The sequence below is a fragment of the Melozone crissalis genome, unplaced genomic scaffold (genome assembly GCF_028551555.1).
Source record: "Melozone crissalis strain CALT ecotype California unplaced genomic scaffold, PUWL_Pcris_2 ptg000014l_1, whole genome shotgun sequence".
Classification (NCBI taxonomy): Eukaryota; Metazoa; Chordata; class Aves; order Passeriformes; family Passerellidae; genus Melozone; species Melozone crissalis.
In genome coordinates, this window is record NW_026535792.1 from 12,215,826 (window position 1) to 12,240,717 (window position 24,892).

Below are 24,892 nucleotides of genomic sequence, written 5' to 3' on the forward strand. Positions count from 1 at the left end.
CCATCCCATTCCATCCCATCCCTGCCTGGGGACCAGGTGGCCTGGGATGGCCTGGGGTGGCCCTGAGCCCCCCAGAGCCATCCCATCCCATTCCATCCCATCCCTGCCTGGGGAGCAGGTGGCCTGGGATGGCCTGGGGTGGCCCTGAGCCCCCCAGAGCCATCCCATCCCATCCCATCCCATCCCATTCCATCCCATGCCATCCCTACAGCCCTGCCTGGGGACCAGGTGGCCCAGGGTGGCCCCGAGCCCGCGCTGTCGCAGCGCCCGCCGCAAAGGCCTTTCCATGAGCAAGGTTTCCAGATTCAAGTCAGCTTTTCTCCCGAGGCCCGCGCCCGCTTCTTGCTTGCGCTACCCGTGCGAATGGCGAAGGAAAACAAAAACTCAGCAAAATCTCTCACAAATGCCAGTGCTTTTTAAACATTAAACGACTTTTAAATTCTTTGGATGTGCGGGTCTCACCCACAAAGCAATCTTTCTAGAAAAAGACAAATAAATTAAAGAAAAAACACGCTAATAATGCCTTTCTGCTTTCTAAGTGACAAAAGTACTACCTTGAAACACTCATTTTGGCATGTACAATTGGGGGAAGGGAGGCCTGGGGGGTAACCTGGCAGTGTTTGTAACACGGGTGGAAGTGCATGCCAAGACAAGGCTGAAGATACACCCTGCAGTCAAGAGAAGCACTCTCCTTCAGTTCATCTCAGCATCAAGAATGAAAAGATTGTAACATAAAGCTTTGGCCATTTTTGAATCTACTATATACAATTTTTTTTTAACTACATAGTCATAAATTAAAGCAGTGATTAAATAAGCGTATACAAAATGTAATTAAATTAAAAGTCACAGCACATTATAGAGAAAAAATAGGAACCATTTATCACAGCAGAGAATATTATTTTTTTACCCTGTGAAAAGAACACCGACTAGCAAACACAAAGCATTCTAGCTGAAACAAAAGTAATTGAAGCCATGTTTCCCTTTCTTGCATTCATTGCAAACAGCGATCTTTACCCACTTTGAAACATTCCCAGGAATAAGATCTTCCTTGAGTATAACAGAGAAGTTCTGCCAAAAAAAAGGAAAAAAAGAAGAAACCCAAACCCAAACCAAACAATATAAAAGGAATATACAAACAAAACAACCCCTACAAAATAAATAAGAATTATAAAGCTTTTTTTTAAGTAACCTTAACAATTATCAAACTAGTAAGTTCTGCCTTATCACATAGACTCTCTATACAACATAACCCTAAAGATTTATTACTATGAGGTATTTGGAGGAATTGGTAAAAGCGATGCACGGCCTGTCTGGGCTCAGGGACTCAAGCTGCTTTGGGGGAAAGGAGAGGGAACCTTTGGTTTGTCAGCAAGAAAGTGGAAAAAAACATTTTCCTTTGGTATCAAAGAAAGTTTCATTGCATGGTTGCACGGCAAAAAGCACCACGGTGAAGAATTATTCCTTTTTTTCATTAGTGGCCTTTCTAACAGGCTGAGGTATTCAAAGAGTATAAGGTGAGAGATAAAGAGGTCAACAGCGGTTTAACACTTTGGTTCAAGCAAGGCACTCGTCCTATGAGTTTACAAAGTTTGCAACATGTTTGCCAAGAGCTTTATTATTATTATTATTATTATCCTTATCATCGTCAGTAGTAGCAGTTGTAGCAAGAGAAGTATTCATAAGGTTATTAGCATTACCACTAAGAATGAAGACAAGGTTACACACTGAGTGAAGGTGAGGAAGGGGGTCAGGGGATGGGGGCAAGAAGGAGGATGAGTTCCCTTTCCAGACCAAGGCCGTGCATGAAAAATCTTTGGTATTCTTTGGTATCATCAATGTGATTAAAATCACCAATGGAAATCGAGTGAGGTAGCGTCTTTGGTTCACACTATAAATAGTAGATCTTTACACACTTTTTTTTCTTTTTTTTTTTTCTTTTTTTTTTAACACGTGGAAGTAGCTATTCCTTACCTTTTGCTTCTTTGTCTTTAGCAAATAGTTACCAAATGTATTGTAAAGCTAACCACACCACAATAATAAACCAGGAGGCTAAGCAAAGTCTCAAAATTAGCCCCTGGGCCTTTGAATGCACCCAAACGCAGTGAGATAGAAAAGGGTAAGTGCTTTCTCTTTGTTTGCTAAATGCATAGTTTTCATCCCTATGTACAAAGGAGGAGGAAGAGGAGGAGGATAGGAGGAAGAGTAGTAGAAAGAAGGAACGTTTTTGGGGTAAAAATGTCCTGTTTACAACTCAGGTGAGGAGAGGTGTCCTAAGACTCTTTGGTATTAGCTCAGCAGTGTTAGCGAGCCCTCTGGGCAGCAGCAGCCCCGGGCAGTGCCCAGGAGCAGCGCGGTGCCGCTCTCGTGCCAGGCCACCCTGCCGGGGAATTCGCTCCTGGCCTGGGGTGCAGGAGCAACTGCCCGAGCACAGGCCCCGTGTCTGGCTGGCTCTGGGGGGGTTTGCTTTACCTGAGTAAGGAGAGGAGGCTGCAGCCCTGGGAGCACACAGGGCTGAAGGAGCGCTCTGGGGCAGGCTGAAGGAGGACTTTTTTTTTAAGTTTGTTTTGTTTTTTTTTTCCTAGAAATCTAAATGATGCCATTTACAATGGGGATGGATGAGGACAGTTCACCTCTTGGCCAGCCTCCCCCTGTGGGTCACTGCAGTCGTGTTTGGATGCAGCCTGTTTGCTGAATGCATGTTCCTAATGCCCTCCTGCCCTTGGAGTCACCTTTGACTGAAGCCCCATCTCCTGATGCTCCCAGACTGTTTTGGGTTCTGCTCCCTCTCCTATTCCTTCCTGGCAGAGTTTTGGATCCTCTTGTCGAATTTGAAACCAATTTCCATTTTGTCAGGAATGAAATTAGCTGAAAGACTGACACTAACAGGCAGAGACAGGTTTCCTGGGAAATGTTAAATGCAGCATCAGAGGAAACTCCCCTTCAAGGATGCCCTGTTGGGTGATGGCACCAGGCAGAGCAAGGGAGCACCAGGTAACCTGTCTGTGCTTCAGTCGGTGTGGCTGGGCAGTCTGCTCAGAGGTAACACAGCTTTACAGCTACACTGAGCAGTTCCAGAGTTATTTGCTTCATGTTTTGAAGGAATTTGAGGAGAATTGTGTTCTTTGCCTGTTCAGAGTATGAGGTGCATATTGCTCATGGGAAGAGTGGTTTGTTCCTAATGGCTTAGAGAAAACCAAAAGGTTTATATCTACTTAAACAGACATGTAAAAAACCCAAAACACTTAAAATCTACAACTTGTGCATCAGTTTTAGTGTGTGTGGACATGTGTGTGCACGTGTATACATACATACATACACCCCATCAAAATGTGCGTGCATGTACATATACACAGTCCTGTTTGTCTAGGGGCTTGCATGTGTGTGTATCAGAGATCCTGAAATTGCATATTGGGTGCAAATTTAATGCTGGTATGAAAGTTCTCTTTGGTTTCAGCAAGTAGTCTATAAAGACAATACAATGGAAATACTAAAAATGCGGCAATGTACTTTGAATTTCCCTGCATTTTTTAAATTCTCAAGTTTTAAATAAATAAGGCTTTATTCTCTAAACTATAGGTATGTCACAAAGCAGTGTTTTGCTGGAAAAAAAACGAAACCTTTAGTTATCACTGTCCTTTACTAACCTTACACTAATGAGACTGCATTCATAAAGTACTTCCTATGTGAGCTTATCAATGTTTCCATGTCAATTATGTCTCCATGGGGATGGAACGCTTCAAAAGAAAGCTTGCTAAAATTTAAGGTAAGCTAGAGACTCAAAAAAGTCCAGATTAGATGCCATTTTCATAGATAATTGCCTTGTCAGCCTTAAAGTGGGTTTAACATACTGAAATACGGAGAAATATTCAGTGCCAAAAATATTGGGTTTATTTAACTTTATTAAAATAAAGAGATATTTCACCTATATTCTAAACACTGGGTGGAAATAAACTGTATACCCTGAACCTTGACTAGACCCTGTCCTCTTGGGAAACAACTGGTGCTACAGAAGTTGCTCTACTTTGGTGTCACTGGTATTTTGAGTGGGCTTCATCCCCCAAACCAGTATCTGCTACTGTTTATAGTGTTTGGATTCTAGTTTACCTTGAATTTTCCTTTGTCTTTTTTTTTTTCCTTAAAAACAAAAAGGTTGGAAGTAAGATGATCTATTTCTAGTCCTTGCATTGGGCCGATACCTGCATATTTGATTATTTTGGAATTTAATATACCTAGCATAATTACTACAGTAATTTGAAATACCAGTTAGAAACCTAACAGGCACATGTATGGTTCTTAAAGTCTATTTTCCCCTTACATTAAAATTTAATATGCAGATATTTCACGCTTTTCTCTTTAATTTTATCAGAGTAGGAACGGGATGATTTCTCTCCTATGGGTCTGTTAGCAACAGAGCGTTTAAAGCTTTTCAGCTACAAACTTCAAACTATTTCATGCATTATCCTGACTAAGAGATGAGCAAGAAAGAATGCACGGGACAACAGCTCAGCCTGCCACACACATACAAAGCCACAAAACATCGGGCTGTATCTCTGTGTCACGAGAATTTTGCTCTTGACTCCAGAGAGATCCCAATTCCTCCTTCCAAAAGCATTCCTGGAGCTCCCCTTGGAGCTCCTCCCACGTTTACTGATGTTCTACCACTGCTTCCACTAGGAAAGGACCACGACCCGGCAAAGCTGTTACTATTCCTTCGCCTGGTAAAGTCGATAGGTAAAAAAAAGCTCGCTAATGTCAATGAGTATTGATCAGACGCTGAGCCCTGCGGTTTTGCATCCCTCAACTCCTTTCATTTTTGCATCCCGAGTGCCTCAGGTCCCCTGTTGGCAGGCTAGATGGCAGAGCTGAGCCACGCTGGAGCGCAGCTGCACCGGGCTCCAGCCGGGACACGCCTGGGGACAGTGCCACACACGCGGTGTCACACGGGGTGTCACACTCGGGGTGTCACACGCGGCTCCCTCCTGCGCTCCCGTTGGAGTCAGTGAGGAAAGGGCTCACTGAGTTCAATGGAAGCAGCATCCCGTTCTGGTTCCCGTGCTCTCCTCGGGTGACATTCTTTCTTGCCAATCACAGAAAGAAACGATAATGTGGTTTTACTAATTGCAAATAACAGTCTTGATTACAAGTTTTATGTGTTATACAGTTAGATTAGTTTATACCTATAACTCTACATAGTATTTGTGTAAAAATAGCTTTGGAATATTAAAATCATTGCAATAAAATACCTGCAATACAATTATTAAATGTGTTCTTTGGTAGCTAGTCGATTTTTTTTTATGGATGGAATAGTTTTCCTTTTTTTAAATCTGAACATTCCTTAACAAACAAAGAGAATGCACTGGTTTAGGTACCATTCAAAATTTCTTTGCCTAGTTTGAACTTGTTTCGAGGCATTGCACCAGCCAAGTTCAAACTGTGAAACAGCAAAAATCACACTACCGTTCCGAGGAATTCAGACGACTCCACGCTCCGGGGGCCGTGCCCTGGCACAGCCCTCTCTGGAGACCAGCCCTAAGTCCCTACCCACTGGGTGCACGCAGGACGGACACACTGACACCTCCATGGCAACTGCTGTGGCCGTGAAGAGCTGTATCCAAAGAGATGTCTGCTCAATGACAGGAAATCACTATGCTCCAAACCACTACACAGCCAAGTACGGTGAGGATGATGATGGGCAAAGGTGTGAGACCAGTGGTCTGTTCCTCTTCTCTTTGCTTTCCGTTCCGTTCCCTCCATTTCGCTTCCTTCTTCCTCTCTGTTTTTTTTGCAAGTCGTCATCCTACTAAAGTGTGTGTCTTAGAACAAAGTCATAATGCAGGTGAAATAAGTCTTTGGTTTCTTTGGACTTATAAATAATTTTTTTCAAATAGTTTTAAGTATAAACCTGCTATTTTGAGGTCCTGGTCTGTCTTTATTTTATTTATTTATTTATTTTTTAAAGCTTTTCCACCGAGGTTTCAGTTCGTGGTTATTCCTTCATGCTTTGGTACAAGTGCTTGATGAAGAAGATGAGTTGCCTGAATTGGAGCTGCCCTCGTCTTGCCACTTATCCAGACTCCTCCTCCGTGCATTCATGAAAAAGTTGCTGACGGTGCTCAGCTCCAACCCGAGCTGCTGGGAAATGGTGATTTGTAACTCTTTGGACGGACGCTTGTTCTCCTTGAATATTGCATGTAGAGTTCGACGCTGGACGTCGGTGAAGACCAGCCGAGGCTTCTTGGGCGTGTTCCCTCTGTCCTTGCCGTGCTCCTGTTCTTTCCTCTTGCATGCTGCAAGAGAGGGGAGCACAGTTAGAGAGGCTGCCAGAGCAGTGGGAGAGCACAGTGCAGGGCAAATCAGGGAAAAAGGAATGTTCGTGTCAGCTTCTGAGTTTGGACAGGATGCGGGACATTTACATCTCTAACTCGTTACAAACTATTACTAGTATAAGGAATTAGAAAATATCTTTGTTGTTGTTGTTAAAACTCAGCAAATGCTTTTACTGAGAGCTTACATTTTGATACTACCCATTAGTGCTGAGAACTATTTAATATCTCTAGGAGGTAGAGTGGAATTTCAGGGAACTCTAAAGTTAATCTTGGTCATACTTTCCACCATTATTAGTTGCTTTCAATCCATTTCTGTAGCTTTTTGTTGACTGAGAATTAAGGAACTATGAGAAAGCAGGATGCTACTGCAGTATTACAGGCCAGATGAATTCTGAACAAAATAAACATGTTTTGTCATGAAAAACAATGGTATAGAAAATCTTCATTTTAGAATTGCTCCTTATTTCATCTAATCATCCCTTCTTTCCCTTTGGGAATGTTATTTTGCTCTACATTAATAAAGGGTGCTTGCAATTTGCAATCTGCCTCCCAGAGCACATTCCATGTAGGATCTGATGGGATGTGAGGGAGACTCCCATATCCCTCTGTCAGCCTTTGACTGTGTGCCAGCTCATCTTAGCATTTTGCTAGGATAAAAGCTTCCTTGGGAGGCCTGATCCCTCTGTCTCACTTTCAAAATGCTCTGAAGCTGTCTGTTTCCCTTCATTCTCTGACAATGTCCTTTAATTCTGATTGAGAGATGTGTTACTGAAGGCAATATGAATGTTCTTTCTCTGGGTCTGTCTAGTCCTGGCTTCTGTGGAGATCAGTACTGACTACATGAAGAATTTTGTGCAGGATCTCTACTTACAGCATGATTATTGGAATGAAAATAACAAATTACTTTGCAAAGGTCCTTTCTACAGCTTGTATTACTATCAAGAGCTGGCCCTGGCATGAGGGATTTATTGCTCATGGGAGGTATAAAAATAGTCATCCCCCTTGTGTACCTGAGAAATGGGAACTGCACAGATGAGGAGAAATGGGAACTGCACAGATCAGGAGCCCAGAGCTGTGAGGGCTCCTTGTGCTGGCCCAGGCAGGGACCAAGGCACTGGTGGCTCAGTCCCCTCTGAGGAGAGGCTTTTGAAAAGGTCCCTAGCAATTTATATTCCAGCCACATACTCTCTCCTGAGAAATCACACATCAATCAAATAGACTGGGCTGCCAAGCTCACGTCTCCTACAGGTATTTTTATCTGAAAGCCTTTGAAGAACACTTTGAAGTTACATCCTGACCTCTAAACCACCGTGGAGCTTCTGGGCTAAAAACCAGGTTTCCTGATGCTCAAAAGCCCCTACTGAAGCCAAACTGCTGAATTCACTGTGGGGATTGGTTCCTGCTGAAATAATCTGCATCCCCACTGGAGGCTGACATGGGCAAACCAAGGGTTAAAAATGCTTTTTCAAGAATAGTCTGTTATTTACGGCCACATATTCAGAATGAGGATACCAACAGCATCTCAGTCTTTTATATATCTCTGACCATAATCAGAAATTCCTGGGAAAGCAGCTGCAGGAGCTCAGCTTTACAACAGCCTCAGCCTCCAGCTCTGGCTGCCCCTGCTAACAGGCTCAGGCAGAAAAGAAGACAAACCAAGTGCAGACAACATTTACTGCACTTCATTTCTGCTCATGCTGCTTTACACCTCCCTTTCTCAAAGGCTACACAAATTCCATCTTCTGCCTAGATACTCCATCCAGATCATAATTTGTCACAAAATCCTAATGGCACAGCTAGCGTGATCCGAGTCAGCGCTGTGCAATGCTTCAGTGTGAATCACCACATCACAAATGACAGCCACAGCAGTAGGTGCAGAGCCAGCTCAATTAGTGATGGTAGCCTCTGGGGCTTCGACCACAAGCTGCTACATGAGCTCTCTGAAACAGCAGGGAATAACAAAAAAACAACCATCTATTGGGAAACTGGCTTGCATAACACATTGTCTTCCTGAACTTGTGCTCATTTTCTGAAATGTAGTATTCCTGAACAATTATGTCCATGGACAGTGTCCCAAGAGCTACAACATACCTTGTTCCTCAGTTTCAATCGTACCAAAATCCTCTTTAATTAATGCTAGTGACATCACAGAGCATAGCTCATTACTACATCACAGAAAATAGCTCATTACTAAGGAGAAAAAAAATAAAACCTATCCAGTCTATGATAAAAATAAGTCTATTTTACTTTTTTTGCAACTATTTTCAGCTCTATTTCCATTAGTATTTGCCAGAGGCAGATTGAGGGCAAAAATTTCCCAACACACTCAATTGTTCCAAGAGCCCTTGCACTGCCAGGCTCAGGTTGTGAGCAGCAGGAGTGGATAGCACCTCTCATCTTCTGCCTTGTCCAAGCTCAGGAATATTAATAGCACTTAAAAATAAATAATAGTGATAATGAAAAACTGTAATAGGGTTTCCTTGCGATCGTTTTCCCTGCACTGGAGCCAATCAATTTTAATAATAAATTGTAGCTTCCAGCTTGCCAGAGAACAAATGCACACCACGGGATAAAATCTGCTCCAACAGGAGAGTGGATGCAGAGCAGGCACAGAGATGGGCCTGGCAAGGTGGGGCTGCCAGGCTCTCCGAGCCAGGCCATGCCCAGGCAGAGCAGCACACCCTAATGCCAGGGCCTCCCCTAATGTCCACTGAGGTCAGAGATGTCAGCTGAAATGGTTTTTTTGGAAAAACACCAGAGCCTGTCCTCACAGCGATTTATCACACACTCCATCTCTCTTTTATCTTACACAGCAGAAGATAAAAACAGTAATTTGCACTGATGTCCTTCTCGTGCCCCTGCCCTTGAGCACTGTGAGAGGACTCTCTCCCAGAGCACAGACCCTGGATTCAGGTGCTTTGCAGGGTGCTGGGCTCCCTGGAGGTGTGCACCTCCCCAGGACACACCTGCAGACTCCCTGCCCTCACTGCCTGCTGCAGTAGTCCTGTTCTTTGTCTCCAGGGTGCCCCAGCTGAGCGATGCTCCATGTGATGCCTTTTGAAAAAGCCTTTAAGAAAATCTTGTTAAGAAAAAAGAAAAGCAGAGGATAAAGGAAGAGTCACCCTGACTCTGGCAGCACACGTGCAGATATGACAATGTAATATTATCAGTGCCAGAAGGAGCCTTATAAATCCAGTCCTGAACTCTGGCCTCTCCCAGTCACTTCCATCTTCCTCTGCCCTGCGCAACAGATATTTTTGACACTTGCAATTCTCCTGACACAACCCATCAATCTATTTTTGCCTCCCTTTGTTCCTTCTAAGGCACCCGAGGGATTTACTCAAGCAAACTTGCCAGGCCCCGTGAGGTCTGTGCATGGCAGGGAGGCCCAGGTGCCTGGGCATGGAGCAGAAATGGGCTCCACCTCTGCAGCCCCATTGCCTGCTGACCCTGCTCTGCAGCCCCACGGCCTGCTGGCACCCCTCTGCAGCCCCAGCTGCAGTTCTGCCCTGCCAGGGGCACAAACAGGACCCTTTCCCCTACAAAAATGCACTAATTGCATCTTTAGGTCGAGACAGTGAAGAGGATGTTTTGCCTACCTGAGATATAAACAGCATTATTCGGTCAGTGTAAAAGTCAAGATTATAGTAAGCTCAAGTGTTAACCTTGATGCTTGATCTAATGTTTCAAGCCTAGAGGATGGATTTCTTTTTAAAATTGAAGGAAAAAACCCTGATTACTATACATCAATTTCCAGGAGCATGTGGTGTGTACACATGTGCCTTGCTGTTTCTGGCAAACTCCAGTTTTCCTTTCTAAAAAACAGAAGCAAAGAATAAAACTGGTGATGCTCTCAATAAACCTAATTTCCCATGAGTTCTGGTTTGGTTTGTGAACAAAGTAAAATATCACCACAAGTTCTGCTGGCTGCTTTTCTGGAAGACTGTCACTGCAGCAGAGGGAACAACAATGGAGAATTTTACTTGGGCAAGCCCTGCCCCAAGCCCTGTGGCTGCTTTTGGTGTCAGAGGGGAACTCTCCCTGAGAGAGGCATTGCTCAGCTGGTGGCCACTGTGGTGCCAGCACAGAACGAGCTCTGACAGGGCATGCAGGGGTGCAGACACGGAGGCAGATGGTGGATTTGGGGTCTCAGAGAGCTGTGCCCACACAGGCGCAGCCAGGCCAAAGCCACCATTACTCGATGGCCACCAAGTGCCTTGTACGAGATGATGTCTTTTACCCCTCCTCCTGCAAAAGTCCTTTAGTTATCCCAACCTTGTGTGTACAGGACTGTCTTTAAGACATAAAAAGCCCTTTTAGAAGTCTCTCTTTACATGTATTTTCTAATCTCTGTTGTGTCAAGTCTAAAAAGCTCAGCTACAGTCTGAACTGCATCCACCTAGGAATCCCTTTCCAAATCTCCTGCTTCTAGTTTTGAAACATCACACAGTATCCAATAACATGTGTGGAGAGTGAAAGCTTCACTGATATTGACTGGAGAATATCCTGAAGGATATTCTTCTGTAGGAGGCTCTAAATTCTGGTGGAGAAAGCAGCTGCGTTTCTGCTTCCTCAGGAGGCTGAAACTGCTGGAGGACTTTGGCCATCGCAGATGGTTCTAATCACACTGGCTACAACAGCTCAGTAGAAACCAGTAGCCAAAAGCTTATGGTAAATTCATGGTGCCAATAACTCACAATAAAGTGTGATAAGTTACATCCTTATCATGTGAATAACACCTCTGGGGCTTGCAGAGAGACACACGAACAACAGACCTTTCCCAATTATCAAAAACTTCATATTTGGGGGCATATGAAAACAAAATAAAAGGGCATAGGAGACACAGGCTACCTGAGGGTTAGATGCCCCCACATGAACTAAACCCAAGCAAATCTGTTTCACCTGAATAATAACCACAACTGCTGGGTGACATTCACTATGATACATCACTATTTAGTGGTCCCCTGCACTGCCCCAGGTTCCTCAAAGGTGCTTGGGAAATGGAATCCCTCTGGAAAGGCATTCTGTGAGAGAGCCTCCACTCATGGAGGCAGCTCATAGCAGGTCGCAGACAGCACTGAGGCTTAGGAGATCATTCCCTCAGCTCCAGCCCATTGTGGGGCAAGGCCCTGCACAGCTGTCAGGGATGAAAGCCCACCTGGGTGACACAGGTTGCTCCCCAAAGCTTTCTCCTGTCAACTGAAAAGAGCATGGTCTACTCTGAAACGTGAGCCCACACTAAAGTCTCTGTTTTTAGTCCTGACAGTATTCAGCATTTGGCACTTGTTTCTCTAGTGATTTGCATTTATGCTTATTCAGGGTATAGGTGTCTCCATATGCCCAGAGATCTTTTGATTTGTGTCTCATTTCTCTGCCATCAAATCTAGGGAATGCTCTTTTGTTGTTTCATAACATCAAAAGAGATGAAAATACCTTTGTGTGTATGGGAAGCTCACAGGATGACATCGCCCCACCAACATACACATCCCAGCTGAGCCAGAACAGTAAACATCTCACTCCTGGGCACTGTATTAAAATGAGTGACCTTAATTTGCTGCCCCTGGAATAATGAAGTGAATCTGGCTGAGGAGTGCTGACTCAGCAGTTGGGATTCAGGGGTTTACACAAACTCGGTGTTGATGGATCTGTAACCACTTCAGCAAACCGACATCACCGTTACACAATGTGGTGCTAAGTGGATCAATCAGGGGAAAGCACCTGATTTCGCTGCGATATCATTTAAAGCAAACGTTAAAATTCTTTAGCTGGCTCTTTAGTTAACCATATTACTGTGACAAATATTTCTTAGCGTAGCATAAGTAATTAGAATTTAATCACTTAAACTGCATCTTAATTACCCCAAATGAATTGAAAGGACATTTAATAGCAAAGATTAAATTGCCTTAATGAACGATTTTTGCGACTACATCAATATTTTAACCGCGTCAGCCAGGCCCGGCTCCCGCCCCGCGCCGCAGCGGCACCGGCGGGCCCCGGCCGCGGGGGGGCGCCCGCTCCGAGCCACAGGAGCGCCGCGGGAGCGAGCGGGGGGCCGGGTGCGCATCCCCGGTACCGCATCCCAGCGCACGGGATCCCACCAGACTGCGGGGCTCGGCACCGCATCCCGCGCACCGCACGGTACCGTATCACATCCCACCGCGGGGCCCGGGTGCGCATCCCGCGGTACCGCACGGTACCGCATCCCAGCGCGCCGCATCGCGTCCCATTGCACCGCGGGGCTTGGCTCAGCATCCCGCGCACCGCCCCGCATCACATCCCTCCGCACGGTACCGCATCCCACCAGACTGCGGGGCTCGGCTCCGCATCCTACTGCACAGCACGATACCGCACCCCACCGCACCGCAGCGCGTCCCATTGCGCCACGGGCCTCCGCGCCGCATCCCATGGCACCGCACCGCACAGTACCGCATCCCACCGCATCCCATGGCACCGCATCGCATCACATCACACCGCACCTCACCACATCCCACGGCACCGCACCCCACAGCGGGGACCGTACCGCATCCCGCGGCATGGCATCACATCCCACCCCACCGCACCGCGGGGCTCAGCACCGCATCCCACTGCACCGCGGGGGCCACACCGCACCGCAGGTTTCTTCTCTAAGGCATCACAGCACGCCGTGGGCTCCGCGCCGCGCCCTGGGCTCCTCACCCTCACCAAGGCACGGCATCCCGCTGGGGAGAGCCAGCCGTTCCGTTCCGCTGCACTCCGCATAGCGCAAGCCGGAAAACACCACCCGCTCACGCTCTGCTCTGCCCCGCTTATGCGCCGCGCCCCGCCTACGCGGGCCAGCCCACCCGGGCCGGGCAGCACCGCCCGCTGCGCACCTGGCCGTGCCCTCCGCACCCTCCGCGTGTCCCGCCCCCGCCCCGCCCCGGCAGCCCCGCCCCGCGGGACAGACCCCGCGCCCGGCCCGCGGGCCCCGGCCCCGAGTGTGCGAGCGAACCCCCTGTGAGCCTCCGCGGCGTTCGGGTGCTGACTCCGGCACATTCCGCCCGCTCCAGCAGCCCCAGGCAGAGACTTTGCTACAGCAGCCGAAAATTGAGTTTCTGAGCGCTGGAAACGACGCAAAAGCTTCACTGCAACACTGAGTATGGCCAGATTCACTGAAAAACTCAGATCGTTTCTCTGGTTCCGCTCCTATAGGCTGCCGCTTCCCCGGCTCCAATTTTTTAGTTCTCCGTCAATTCCAATTTTTTCAAAATAACGAGATATGTTTCAAATAAAGGAGAAATGAGTCAGTGATGGCATAAAGAAGTTCCTCCGGCTGGGGAGGACATTAAGGAAGCCGTTTGGGAACCTGCCTGTGCGGGGGGAAACGGGGGAAAAGGGGCTGCGGGCAACTCTCCCGCCTGTGGTTCAGTTCTTACCGACGGGTTTCTAATGCGTGTGACAACGAACGCAGAATTCTGCACCCTAAAAGCATCCAAAACCTGAGCTCGGGTTCACTTCAGTGGCTTTCTGCACCCAAGCGTTTAGGAAGAGCCCCCTGTGCCATCCGATTCGCTACTTTATGGGAAGCAGCAGCATTTCCAGCCCCACCAGCCGCGCTCTGCGCCCCGCGGTGCTGCCCGCAGCCCCGCGGAACAGCAGCCGTCCATCGAGCTTTAATTCCGTTCGGGCTGCACGGAAAATGTCACCACTGAGGCTTGCTATCGCCCTAAAGTGAGGGGGGGGGGAAAGGAAAACTACTGTTCCGTTAATAAATAGTTACTATAAATTAATCTTTCAGCATCATAAAACTGACTTCTTCTTAACCAAAACGGCTCAAGTCAGCCGCGTTTCCAAAGAGAGTCTGTCAGCATCGGTCACTTCTCTGTCCGGGTATGATTAATCCAGGTAGATTTATGTCTGAAACGCGAATCTACATTTATCGATTTGATCATGGAAGCGCCCGACACGCGGCCGTGCTGGGTCCCGGTCGGTCCTCAGGAAAAGCTCCCCTCGATGCCTGCAGTCTTCAGGCGAAATTCACCAGCACCTCAGCAACAGCTCCTACGCTTCAGTCACCTTCGAACTCCCGGGTTCTCGTCCCTCGTGTGGAGTTCATGCGGACCCTCCGGCTACAGGGGCAGGTGAGGGCTGCCCGAGGCAGAGCCGGAGCGGTGGGTTAATGCCGGTGCAGGCAAAGCCAAGCACCGGAGCATACCTGGCCTATGATTTCCAGATGATTTTGTCTCAATCTGATTATCACCTTCCTTCCTGGCTATGTAAAAGGCAGATCGCACACGCCAGAACCCAGCTGAGCACCGGCAGGAGCGCGGGCTCCCTACCGGTGTCACCTGCAGCGGGCACAATCCCGGTGCCACTCACCTCTCCTCTGCTCCTGGGGTACCCCGACCCCTCTGGCTGAGTTACCGTGCTGGGGGAAGCTCGCTTCCCTCTGGCCACGCAGTTCGCAGGCACTCATGCCCAAAAGAGGGGCCCCCGGGGCTCTGTGCTGCCGGGAACCGAGCCGCCCCCGCCGCGGGCAGCCCGTGCGCTCGGCCCGGCGCTGGCCGCAGCACCGCGGCACTAATTGCCGGCTGCAGCTACGGACAATCGATGCTACTGCTCCCCATCGGGCCGGCAGCCGTGGGGAGGCTCAGCAAGCACCTGCGCCCGGCCGGCCTCGTCCATGAGCCGGGAGGGGCTGGCCCGGCCCCGGCGGCCGCGGGGCTCACCCGGGAGCGGGGCGGGAGGCGGAGCTGGGGCCGGGCCGTGCCGGAGCCGCTGTTCGTGGTGCTGAACTCCAGCAGGGCCTCGCTCGTCCCGTGCGGAGCCAGCCCGGGGGCGGCGCGGGGCCCTCGGCTCGCAGCGCTCCCCGGAGCCGCCGCCGCTGCCCGGTGCCCGGTGCCCGGTGCGGGCGGGTGCCGGGTCCGGCGGGGCCGCTCCCGCCCGCTGGCCGTCAGTAGATGGCGCAGAACCCCCGGGAACCGAGGGGCGACCGGCGAGGGCTGCGGACGGCGCGATGGCCCCGGCGGGTCGGGGCGGGCACCGCGCCCGCAGCCTGGCTGTGTGACCCGGGGCGGCCCCGGCGGCACCCACCGGCGGCACCAGCCCTGATTTGAGGCTGCTGGATTCAAACGGCAGCGAGGGTGGGAGCGGGCACGGCCCCGGGTGCCGCCCCGCCACGCGGCGCTAATTAAAACAAACAAACAGCGGCGAACGCACGCACGAACACACGGCGGGGCCGAGCAGCCCGAGGGGCGGGGGCTGTGCCAGGACGGGCCCGGCCCGGTGCGGAGGAACGCGGCTCGCCCGGCCCCGCTCCTCCTCCCGCTGGGCAAACATTAACGAAGGGCAAACGCGGCTGTAAATCAATCCCGCTGAAGGACACGGCCGGCAAACAAGCGCGCCCCAGCGCTGCCCCGGCTGTGCACCGGGCACGACTGCTCCGGGCGCTCTCCCACCCTCCGATCCCTCCCGCCCAGGCCCCGCACCGGCAGCAGCAGCGCGGCCGCTGTCACGGCCCGAGGTGCGCCGAGCCAGGCCCGAGCTGTCCCCGTCCGGGCGGCCCGCAGGGTCGGGAGGGGCAGGGCCTCTCCCCCGGGTCCGGAGTGTCGCCGGTGAAGGCCCCGGTCGATGCCCCCCGCCTCCCTGATGCAAACGCCTTTATGCAAAGTGCCCGCAGGGTAAATATTAAACAGCCCCTAATGAGGCCACCGGGGCCGGGGCGGCCCAGACCTTCCCGGTGCGCTCGGGGGCGGCGGCGGGCGAGAGGTGCAAACGGCGTCATTAGATTTCATATTTAATGTGGAAAACGCTCTGATTACTCCATCGATTTCTTTACAGTTAATTTGGCGAGAATTTCTCGCCGGCTTCCCAAGGCTTCAGCTTAGCCGGGATTCACATCGGGAGGGAGAAAGGAGAAGGGGAGGGGAGGAAAAGAGGTGCAGCTATGAAAAATAGCAGTGAGGTCGCGGGCAAACGTGGAGCAGCTTTGGAGGGACGGGCCTGTCCCCTCCTGAAAGCCGCGGGCGAGCGCGGGGTCCCCTCGGTGCCCCGCTCGGGGAGCCCCACGGGGAACCTTCGGGACGAGCCCGCTCGGAGGGCGCACATGGCAAAGGACCCCCTCCGGCAGTGGATTCTAAAGAATCTCGGGCTCCCTTACACCCCTCTGGCGCCTTCACAAAATGTGTTTCTGCCGCGTTTTCCCCGGGCGCTACCCTTGCTCCCGAGCGGCGGGCCCGAGCGAGGCCGGCGGGCAGTCGCAGCTCCAACAAAGAATGGCTCGAAGCAGATTATTTTTTCCTGAACAAGACAAAGTCGTGGTTTTTTCTTCCTTTATCCTCTCCTGTTTCCTCTTTCTCACACACACGGAAAAAAAAAAATCCAACAAACTGAAATTAATTCAGCCCCAAATCCCAGCAGGCTGCAGGAGGGATGTACTTTTTCTTTTAATTGTATTTATTTTTTCGGCGTCCCCTTCGCAGCCCTTCCAAATGTCAATGAAGGCGAGAGAGAGGGAGGGAAAACTAACAGAGAGACAGTCAAATAGATACATATTCAGTGATAGAGAGGAGAGAGAGAGTGGGACAGACAAAGGAAAAAAGAACAGAGAAGAGAAGGGAGATGGGATGAATAAGATGGAGGCTGGAAGAGGTCAGCTTTGCAATTAGCAGTTCTGCTTACATTTCAAGAGACAGCCCAGGAAGTGTCAAGACCTCAATCCTGCTTCCATGTAACTACCAATTTTTCTTCTATTTGTCGGAGCTTCTGTAATCTGGGAGGTAGGAATCCCCCAGGGACGGCTGGAAGGGGCAAATACTCAAGATAAAGTGCAAGGCGAGACCGCGAGGCCTAAAATAAGCAGGCTGCATCCCCCTCACTGCCTCCCGGTTGTTGTCTGCAGGAAATCAGAAAGGGAAGAAATGAAGGCGGCTCTGGGTATTTATCTACCTGATAATTCTCTAAACGCCCGGGAGTGAGTTATAATTTGGACGTGAAATTTAATTTGCGTCGGCCGCAGTAATTTATGTTATTTCGAATTGATGTTCATACATCAATATCAATCGGGGCAGATTTTTACCACTTAGTAAGATCATCACACATTTAAAACCTGCACAAAATAAAATCGATACTTTATGCATTTACAGCCGGCAGCGCGGCGCGGAGGGGCGCGCAGGCTGCGCGGGGCGGGGCGGGGGCCCCGGGACCGCCCCACGGACAGGGACGCAGCTCTATGCAAATGCCCACGTGCTGCCGGAGCCCGGGTGGGCAGCGCCCGGCGAGGCCCGGAGCCCCCGGTGCGCGGGGAGAGCTCCGCGGGCCCGGCCCAGAGCCCCCGGTGCGCGGGGAGAGCTCCGCGGGCCCGGCCCGGAGCCCCCGGTACGCGGGGAGAGCTCTGCTCGGGATGCTCTACATCCCGACCCCCCCGTGCTGCCAGCCCCTCTCGGCCCCGGGGAAGCCGTTTCTGTAAGGTGCCAGCTTTGGGGTTTCATCGGAAAGGGAAGGCGGAATAATGAGGCTTTGTCTCTCTAACGGGATTACCGGGATCCGTTTATGAGAGGGCAGCGCTGAGGTGGCTGGAAGAAGGGGCGGTCTGGGGGCAGCAGCAAACAATGGGACCCTCCGGACCCGGCAGCTGGGCAGAGCATGGCCGCCTCCCTCCGTCCCTCCGTCCCTCGTTCCCTCCCGGCCTGCAGCAGCCGGGGCTGGCAGAGCTCCCCGGCCGGCAGCGCCAGGGAAGGGATGCCAGCAGGCTCCGAATCGAGGGGTTGTTTCCAGTATCGATCTATGCAAATGAGCGGAGATTCAGGTCGACCAAATTGTCGTAAAAACACGCTCCAAATCGAAGAAAGTTCGCCTTAGCAATCGTTACGGGGAGATTGGAAACACAAACTGCATCCTCCTCTCGTGGGTAGCACCAGCAAGACGAGGTTTTTTTCGCTGGTGGGGTGGCTGCTGAGGGAGGGAAGGCGGAAAGGGCAATTTCTGAGAGCTCAGACCTTTGAAACCGACTCGGCAGGAGTGGAAGCCAAAGAGAGCAACGTCCTCCACCGGCGGGCACCTACGGGCCAGCTACAGCGGGGAGGGAGGCCCTGCCCCGGACCCTTCCCAGCCCTGCTTTAGGTTTCTGGAGCAAGGTGGTTCACTGAAAAGAGGCACGGAGCACGGGGGTGGCCCAGCCGCGTCCCTGCACACCCGGGGAACGCTCGCAAGTTCTCACCGTCTCGGTAGTCGAAAGTGCAAGACACGTTGAGCTTTTGAAAGGAGAAAGATTTGGCCCTTCCCTTATTTTTGTCCGTGAAACGGATCAGTGACCCTGGCTCCAACTCGGATTGACTGTCTTGCGTTCTCCAGGGACAAATTAATGGAGACCTATCACTTAATTAACAAACCCTCACTCACGGTATATTAAAGCCGGGCTCTGCACCCGGAGCGCAGACGGGAGGGTTTGGGGAGGCGGCAGGGCACAGGTCCGGACCGGGACGGCCATCTCCGAGCGGACAATACGGGACCCGCTCGGGAGCACCCCGAGCAGCAAGCACCGGCAGCGGGGCAGCGGAACGGCGACACGGCCGGTTCGTGTCACGGAGAGACATCCACGCGAAACTCACAGTGCGCGGCCTAATGATAACTACAACCAGTTTAAAAAAATGAAATCAAACGAATTTAGCCACCAGCATTTCTCAGGCACCGCTCACCCGCCGGGCTCGGCTCATTCGAACCAAACGCGTGTCCCAGCTCACCCAGCCCCAGCGGGACGCGGGCCCCGAGCCCCGCCGCGACCTGAGCCCACCGCCCCCGCACAAAGCAGGGGCACCGACTCCTCTCGGCGGGCATTACCGGGGCTCCCCCGCACCCCGTCCGCGGGCCCCGTTCAGCCGCCAATTCCAGCATTTCCGCCTCGCCCTCCGCGCCCCGGGCAGCGCTGCCGCCGGCCCGAGCGGCTTTCGGCGGCGTCCCGTTACCGGGCGGGCTGGGCGATCTCCTGCCCGCGGCAAGGGAGCCTGGCCCGGGGAACGGGGAGAGCCGGGGCGCCGCACTGCGCTGCCCGAGCCCCGAGCCCCGAGCCCCGGCTCGGCTTTGTCTGAGGAACCGGACGGTGCCGGTGCACCGAGCAGGGAGAGGGCAAGGGAGAGAAATGGAGTGGCGGAACGGGGATCGGTGCTGCTCTTCAGGGACGGGCAGGGACCGGGGCGGCCTGCCCAGGCCCGAGGCCCCGCTCTGCCGCTGCCGTGCCCCGAACACCCCGCAGCGGGCTCACCTGCAAGCCGCAGAGCAGACATCCGCTGAAACTCCGGCTCCTGGAGCCACTTCCACATTCTGCGGAAGGTCTCCCGGCCGGATTTGAGCTTGCTCCAGGGCTTGGGGTTCCTCAGCAGGTCTGAGAGCGTCCCTTGAGAGCGGCACAGCACCCTCTGAGCGAAGATAGCCTGGGGGATGCTGTACCGCTTGAGCTCGGTGGTGATCCTCTGAGCTACTTCTTTGGTATTGATTTCTTCCATTTGCCCTGAATTACTTCCACTGTTGACCTGCGAACCAGTTACAGAAGGGTTTTGCTCCCTGGCAGAGCCCAGGATCTGCCCGTGGCTCTGGGCATTCAGGTGGGCATGGGGGTGGTGTGGGATCCCGTTGATAGGCACCATGCCAGCGGAGGTGGGGGTGAGGTGTTGGTCGCCATGCCTGGCTAACATGGCAGGGTGGTGGGCTTCAAATCCGTTTGGGGTGAGCATTTTCTCGGCGGGCATGGTGGCACTGGGATGAGCGTAGTGGGGCAGCCCTTGCTGGGAGTTGTGGATGCTCCCCAGGCCCGATCCAGACAACGGAGAGAGGCTCTGCCCCATGCCGGTAACATCCTTGTGGTAGGGGGTGTAGAGATTGTTCATAGACGCCAGACCCCTCTCGTCCCGCATGAGCGTGAAGCTGCCGCTCACGTTGCCCGGTATCCGCTGGTGGGGATGGTGATGGTGGTGATGGTGGTGGTGGTGGTGAGGGAACTTGTCCGAGACCGTCGAGATGGGAGGTAGAGGCTGCAGAGGGGTTAACGTGGTGTAGGTGCTGCTCATGCTCATGCCGGGGGGTGTCTCGCAGGCCATGGTCATGGTGGGGTGCAGGGGGCCGGTCAGGGCGTGCTCGGGCGGCCGGTGGTGGTGGTGGTAGTCGCCGCCGTCGAGGATGGACGCCATGCCCATGGAGCGCGGGTGGGCCGGCAGGTGGCTGCCGCGGTGGGCCACCGCGCTCCGGTGGTGGGGGCTGCCGCTCATCAGGTCGGCGGCGGCGGGCACCGGCTCATGGCTCACCCCGTGCAGATCGCCGATGTTCTCCATCGCCAGCTGCGCGTTCATCGTCGGCCGTGCGGGCGGCGGGACCGCACATCTATCTGGTGGGCGGCGGGGCGTCCCGGAGCTCTTGGCGGCGGCCGGTTGCTCCCGCGGGCCGGCGGCGGCGGGCGAGCGCTGCGGGCTGGTGGTGGCGGTGCTGCTGCTGTTGCTGCCCGGGCTGCTGGCTTTTTCCCGGTTTCGGTTGGTTCTTTTTTTTTTTTTTCCTTTTAATTTTTGTTTCGTGGCAATGTATTTATTTGTTTTTTCCCGCTGCTGGCTGGCGCCGCCGGGCCGGTCCTAGGGCCGCCGCTCCCTCAGGCCGGGCCCCGCAGCCGCAGCCGCGGCGGGTGTGTGGCCGCGTCCCTCGCCATCCCCAGCCATGGCTCTGTCTCTGTCTCTGTCTCTGCCCCGCGCTCCGGCTCCGCTCCGTGCTGCAGCGCCGCCGCCGCCCGCACCGCGCATGCGCGCGGCGCCCCCGCCCGCCCCGCCCCGCCCCGTGACGTCAGAGCCGCTATTAAGCGGGCGAGCCCCGCGCGGCGGCGCCCAGAGTCGGTGGTGCTGCTGCTGCTGCCCCGGCCCTGCCGCCCTCGCCCCGGGCACAAAGGGCCCAGAGCCCGCCCCCGCTGCCGGCCAGGGACACCCGCCCCGCCCCGCCCCTTCGGTGACTCCGCGTTTTCCGTGAGCGCGGAGCCTCCTCACCGGGAGCTTCCGGAGGTGACACCGGACCGCCCTGCCCCGCGGCGCCCGCGGGCCGTGCCCCCCGTGTCCCCCGCACTCCCCGCCGTATGTGCCCACGCTGTCCCGGTATCGCTCCTCTCAGGTGCCCTGCGGGGAAATTTCCCGTTGCCCGGGCCGGGGATGGGCGGTGGGAGCCGCACGGAGCCGCGTCCCGGGGCCGGCCCCGAGGCTCCGCTCCCGCACCCCTCCCGCAGCCCTGCCGGGGGTGCCGCTGGTCCGGCCGGGCGGTGCGTGGGGAGGGACGCCCCCCTGCAGCCCCCGCCGGGACCCCGGGCAGTGCAAGGCGAGCATATGTCCCGAGGCGCCCAGCAGCCGGACATGCCGCTGGTTTTCTTTTATTTTTTCTTCAAAAAGAAAGAAAAGGAGGCGGAGGAGAAAGAACAAGCGAGCTCACCCGCCGGCCCCCCTCGTTAGCTAAGGTGCCTTTATGCTGGAAGAAAGGGCAGATGTGCCTATTGTTCGCCCATTAACAATAACGAACCACGCCGGGCAGAGTGCAGCGTGTGCGCGGCGCCGAGCGGCGGGAGGGACGGGCCGAGCCGAGCCGAGCCGCGGGAGAGCCGCGGGGCCGCAGCCGGGCGGCACCGGGCCGGCAGCGCACAAAGGCCGCCGCCGCTTCCCCCCGCTCCGCTCTTGGGCACCGCGGTGTCTCTCGGCACCCTGCGGAGCCGCTTGTCCCTATCGTCCCCAGGGCCAGGCCCGGGAACAGCGAGCAGATCTGCGCCGCGCTGGGGCTCGGGCCGGGCTCCCGGTGTCTTTTCCATGGAGCGGGGATAGGAGCTGAGCACCTGTCCTGGCAAAGCCCGCACCGGCGGCACGCAGAGCCGCTGCGTCCCGCGGGACCCGCGCAGGGCTCAGTGCGGGGGCATTGTCACCGTCCCGCGCTCCGCTGAGAGCTCCGAGACCCCTTCCTTGGCAAGAGGCAGGAGCCGCTGGCAGCGGCCCCCGGGGAACGTAGGGACAGAGACAGGAGCCGCTCCTGGGGCAGGGTCCCCATGGCAGCCAGCTGAAAGCAGCCCCTGGGGTTACTTTTCTCGGAGTTACTGCCCTAACTTTAGTGACAGGGCCTGCGGAGAGTCCCCTCGGTGCGAGGGCAAGGGCACGGCTCGGGGTCCCGTGGGGTCTCACTGTTCTCCGGTTCACCGAGGCAGCGAGACCCCTGGCCCCGCGCTTTGAGCCCAAAGCCCCGCACCGGTGGCCTGGGCTCGGAGCCCCACGGCCGGAGCCGGGCCTGGCCCCGCTCCGTCCCTGCTGCCCGTCCCCACGCCCGCGGGAGCAGCCGCGGCCCCGCCGCGGGGTGCGGACCGTGCCTCGCACCGGAGCGCCTGGCCCGGCCTCCCGCACGCCCGCCCCGCAGCGGGACCCGGAGCTGAGCGGAGCCCCCGGTGCCTCCCGCACTCCCGGGCGCTCACGGGACGGTGCCCCCAGCGTGGGGAATGCACCGGGACCGGCCCCGAGCGTGGCTGCGGGCGCACAGCCTGCGTGTGCCTGAACTCGGAGATCAAAAATCACCAGGCGCTCGGAGGCTCGCAGGAAACTTTCAGAATCACAACTATCCTCTGTGTCTGCGGTGCGTGTATGGCCCTGCAAGCGAGTATACTTTTCGCCTCTGTAAATTCAGAATTTGCACAGCGGTTTTATGTATTTCCTGAAATTAACACATATACACATACATACAAACGCTTTTAAGAATTCTGAGCTACTGAACCCCGTCTCCGAAAGAAATCAATTGCTCACTACCGTTCATTTTCCCTGGGTGCAAGGAGTTCCCCGTATTTTATTTTGTGCAAAAAAAAAAATCCCACGTACAGATCCCGCCCTGTTGCTGCCACCCCAGCCGTCCCCATCCTAAACGCTTCCATAACTCTCTAAATTTTTGTAACGTTGACGCTGACAGTATCTCCATTTCTGATAGCGAGGAATAGATAAGGAGATGTATACCTGCCAAAGAAGAAAAAATAAATCTGAAACCTAATCAATGATCTCAGAAAATGTTTAGGATGAAATAAAATAAAATACAATAGAATACAAAATTAAAATGCAATAAAATACAGCAATAAAATAATCGAGAACGTTTTGAGCCCGAAGTGAACAGCTGTGATTGTTTCCCAAGCCAACGCAAGGTGATGTCACAGATCTAATCGAAACATTGCCAGCTTCTTCATTATCAATATCTGTACACAATTTACAGTTTAATTAAAAATATTTAGTCTCAGTGTATTTAGCGATTAGTTATCAAAGCAAACGTCACAGCGAATATGTTACTTCCTCGAGTTTGTAGGAAATTGCAACATCCAATTTTTCTTCAAGAAATGAGTATAAACCCGACCGCTAACAATTTGGAGAGTCCTGTGACACGCCGGCCTCCGTCGAGGTTCAATCTCTAGCCTTAGAAAAGAGTGTCTGTACAAACGCACCCAGCTCCCCCCAGCCCTGCATGCATCTTTTATTTTTAAAATATCTTTTCCGTTACTCTGGGCTGACCCAAGGACGAAGCGGCTCCGGTGCGCAACAGCCGCGGGCGCGGAGGACAGAGCAGCACCTGGGCCCGACCGCCCCGGTCCCGTCTCAGCCGCAGGGTGCCTCGGGAGCCCGCGGTGGGCTCGCAGGAGCCCGGGACAGGGCAGACGAGGCCGGCACACTCCCCGCATTCTCCCTTCTCCGCCGTCGGGGTGCCGTGCGCGGGCTCTCCTCGTCGCGGAGCCGGCGCGGTTCCCCCGCGGAGCTTCCCGCCCCACTGGCGAAGGGCGAGCGCCGGGGAGAGCTCATTTCGGTGCGCTAATCAATTACTGCTTGTGCAGTCAAGTACCATATATTTAACAGAATAATCGTTACCGCCCTTAAGTCTTTATTTGATCAGCAGATACTCGGAGCGGACTTAAAACGCAACTTTGCTTGTTTGAATTGCGTGGCGTGTGTGTGCTTTTTAAATCCGAGCTAATGACACCATGAAACGGCCGTAATCTCCCGCCTGACGCCAGCAAACACCGCGCGGGCACCGGGGCCCGCCCGACGTGGCGGCCCGGCCGGGGCAGCGGCCACAGCGCGCTGCAACCGACCGGACACAATTGCCTTTCTTCCCTTTTTCTTTTCTTCTCTCTCTCTTTTTTTTTTTTTTCCTTTTCCTTTATTTTCTTTTTTCCCCCTTTAATTTATTTTTATTTGTATTATACTTTTCCACTTTGATTTTCTTTTAATGGCGTGTGAGGGGGCTGCCGCCGCCCGCGCCCTCCGCGCCTCCTGTGCGGTGACAGCTTGCGGCACCGGGTCCCCTCGCACGGGGAGCGTGTCAAAGGTGACGCTCGAAGGCTCCCAAAGCCAACAGCTGCCGGGGGGGATTAACTTTTCCAGACTTTCCCCTGTCGAGCTTCTTGGAAACTTGCTTGGCGACAAAAACATATACATCTGTCGGGGGCAGGCAGAGAACAGAGGGCTGCCCGGCCGGGGCAGGTGGGGGAGGGCCTGGCTTTCAGGGGAAGCTGCGGCGCGGCGGGGGCTCGCTGCGGGTGCCCGCCCGGGGGGGTCCTGCCCTTCCCCTCTCCCCCGGGCCCGACT

At 53.8% G+C, this 24,892-nt stretch overlaps 1 protein-coding gene across 1 annotated transcript; it reads right to left on the reverse strand.

Annotated features, from left to right (window-relative positions):
- Positions 1 to 4,971: 4,971 nt before the first annotated feature.
- ONECUT1 (one cut homeobox 1) lies at positions 4,972 to 20,623 on the reverse strand. Its single transcript, XM_054272806.1, has 2 exons — positions 19,543 to 20,623; positions 4,972 to 6,287 (listed from the first exon to the last, which is right to left on the reverse strand). Exons 1-2 carry the CDS (start codon positions 20,621 to 20,623, stop codon positions 5,995 to 5,997), a joined length of 1,374 nt encoding a protein of 457 aa, XP_054128781.1. The 3' UTR covers positions 4,972 to 5,994.
- Positions 20,624 to 24,892: the final 4,269 nt, after the last annotated feature.

Coding starts and splice junctions, on each gene's coding strand:
- ONECUT1 (XM_054272806.1), bottom strand. CDS start 20,623: ATGAACGCGCAGCTGGCGATGGAGAACATCGGCGATCTGCACGGGGTG. Junction 6,288..19,542: donor GTCTGCTCTGCGGCTTGCAG/GTGAGCCCGCTG, acceptor CCTCTCTTGCAG/CATGCAAGAGGAAAGAACAG.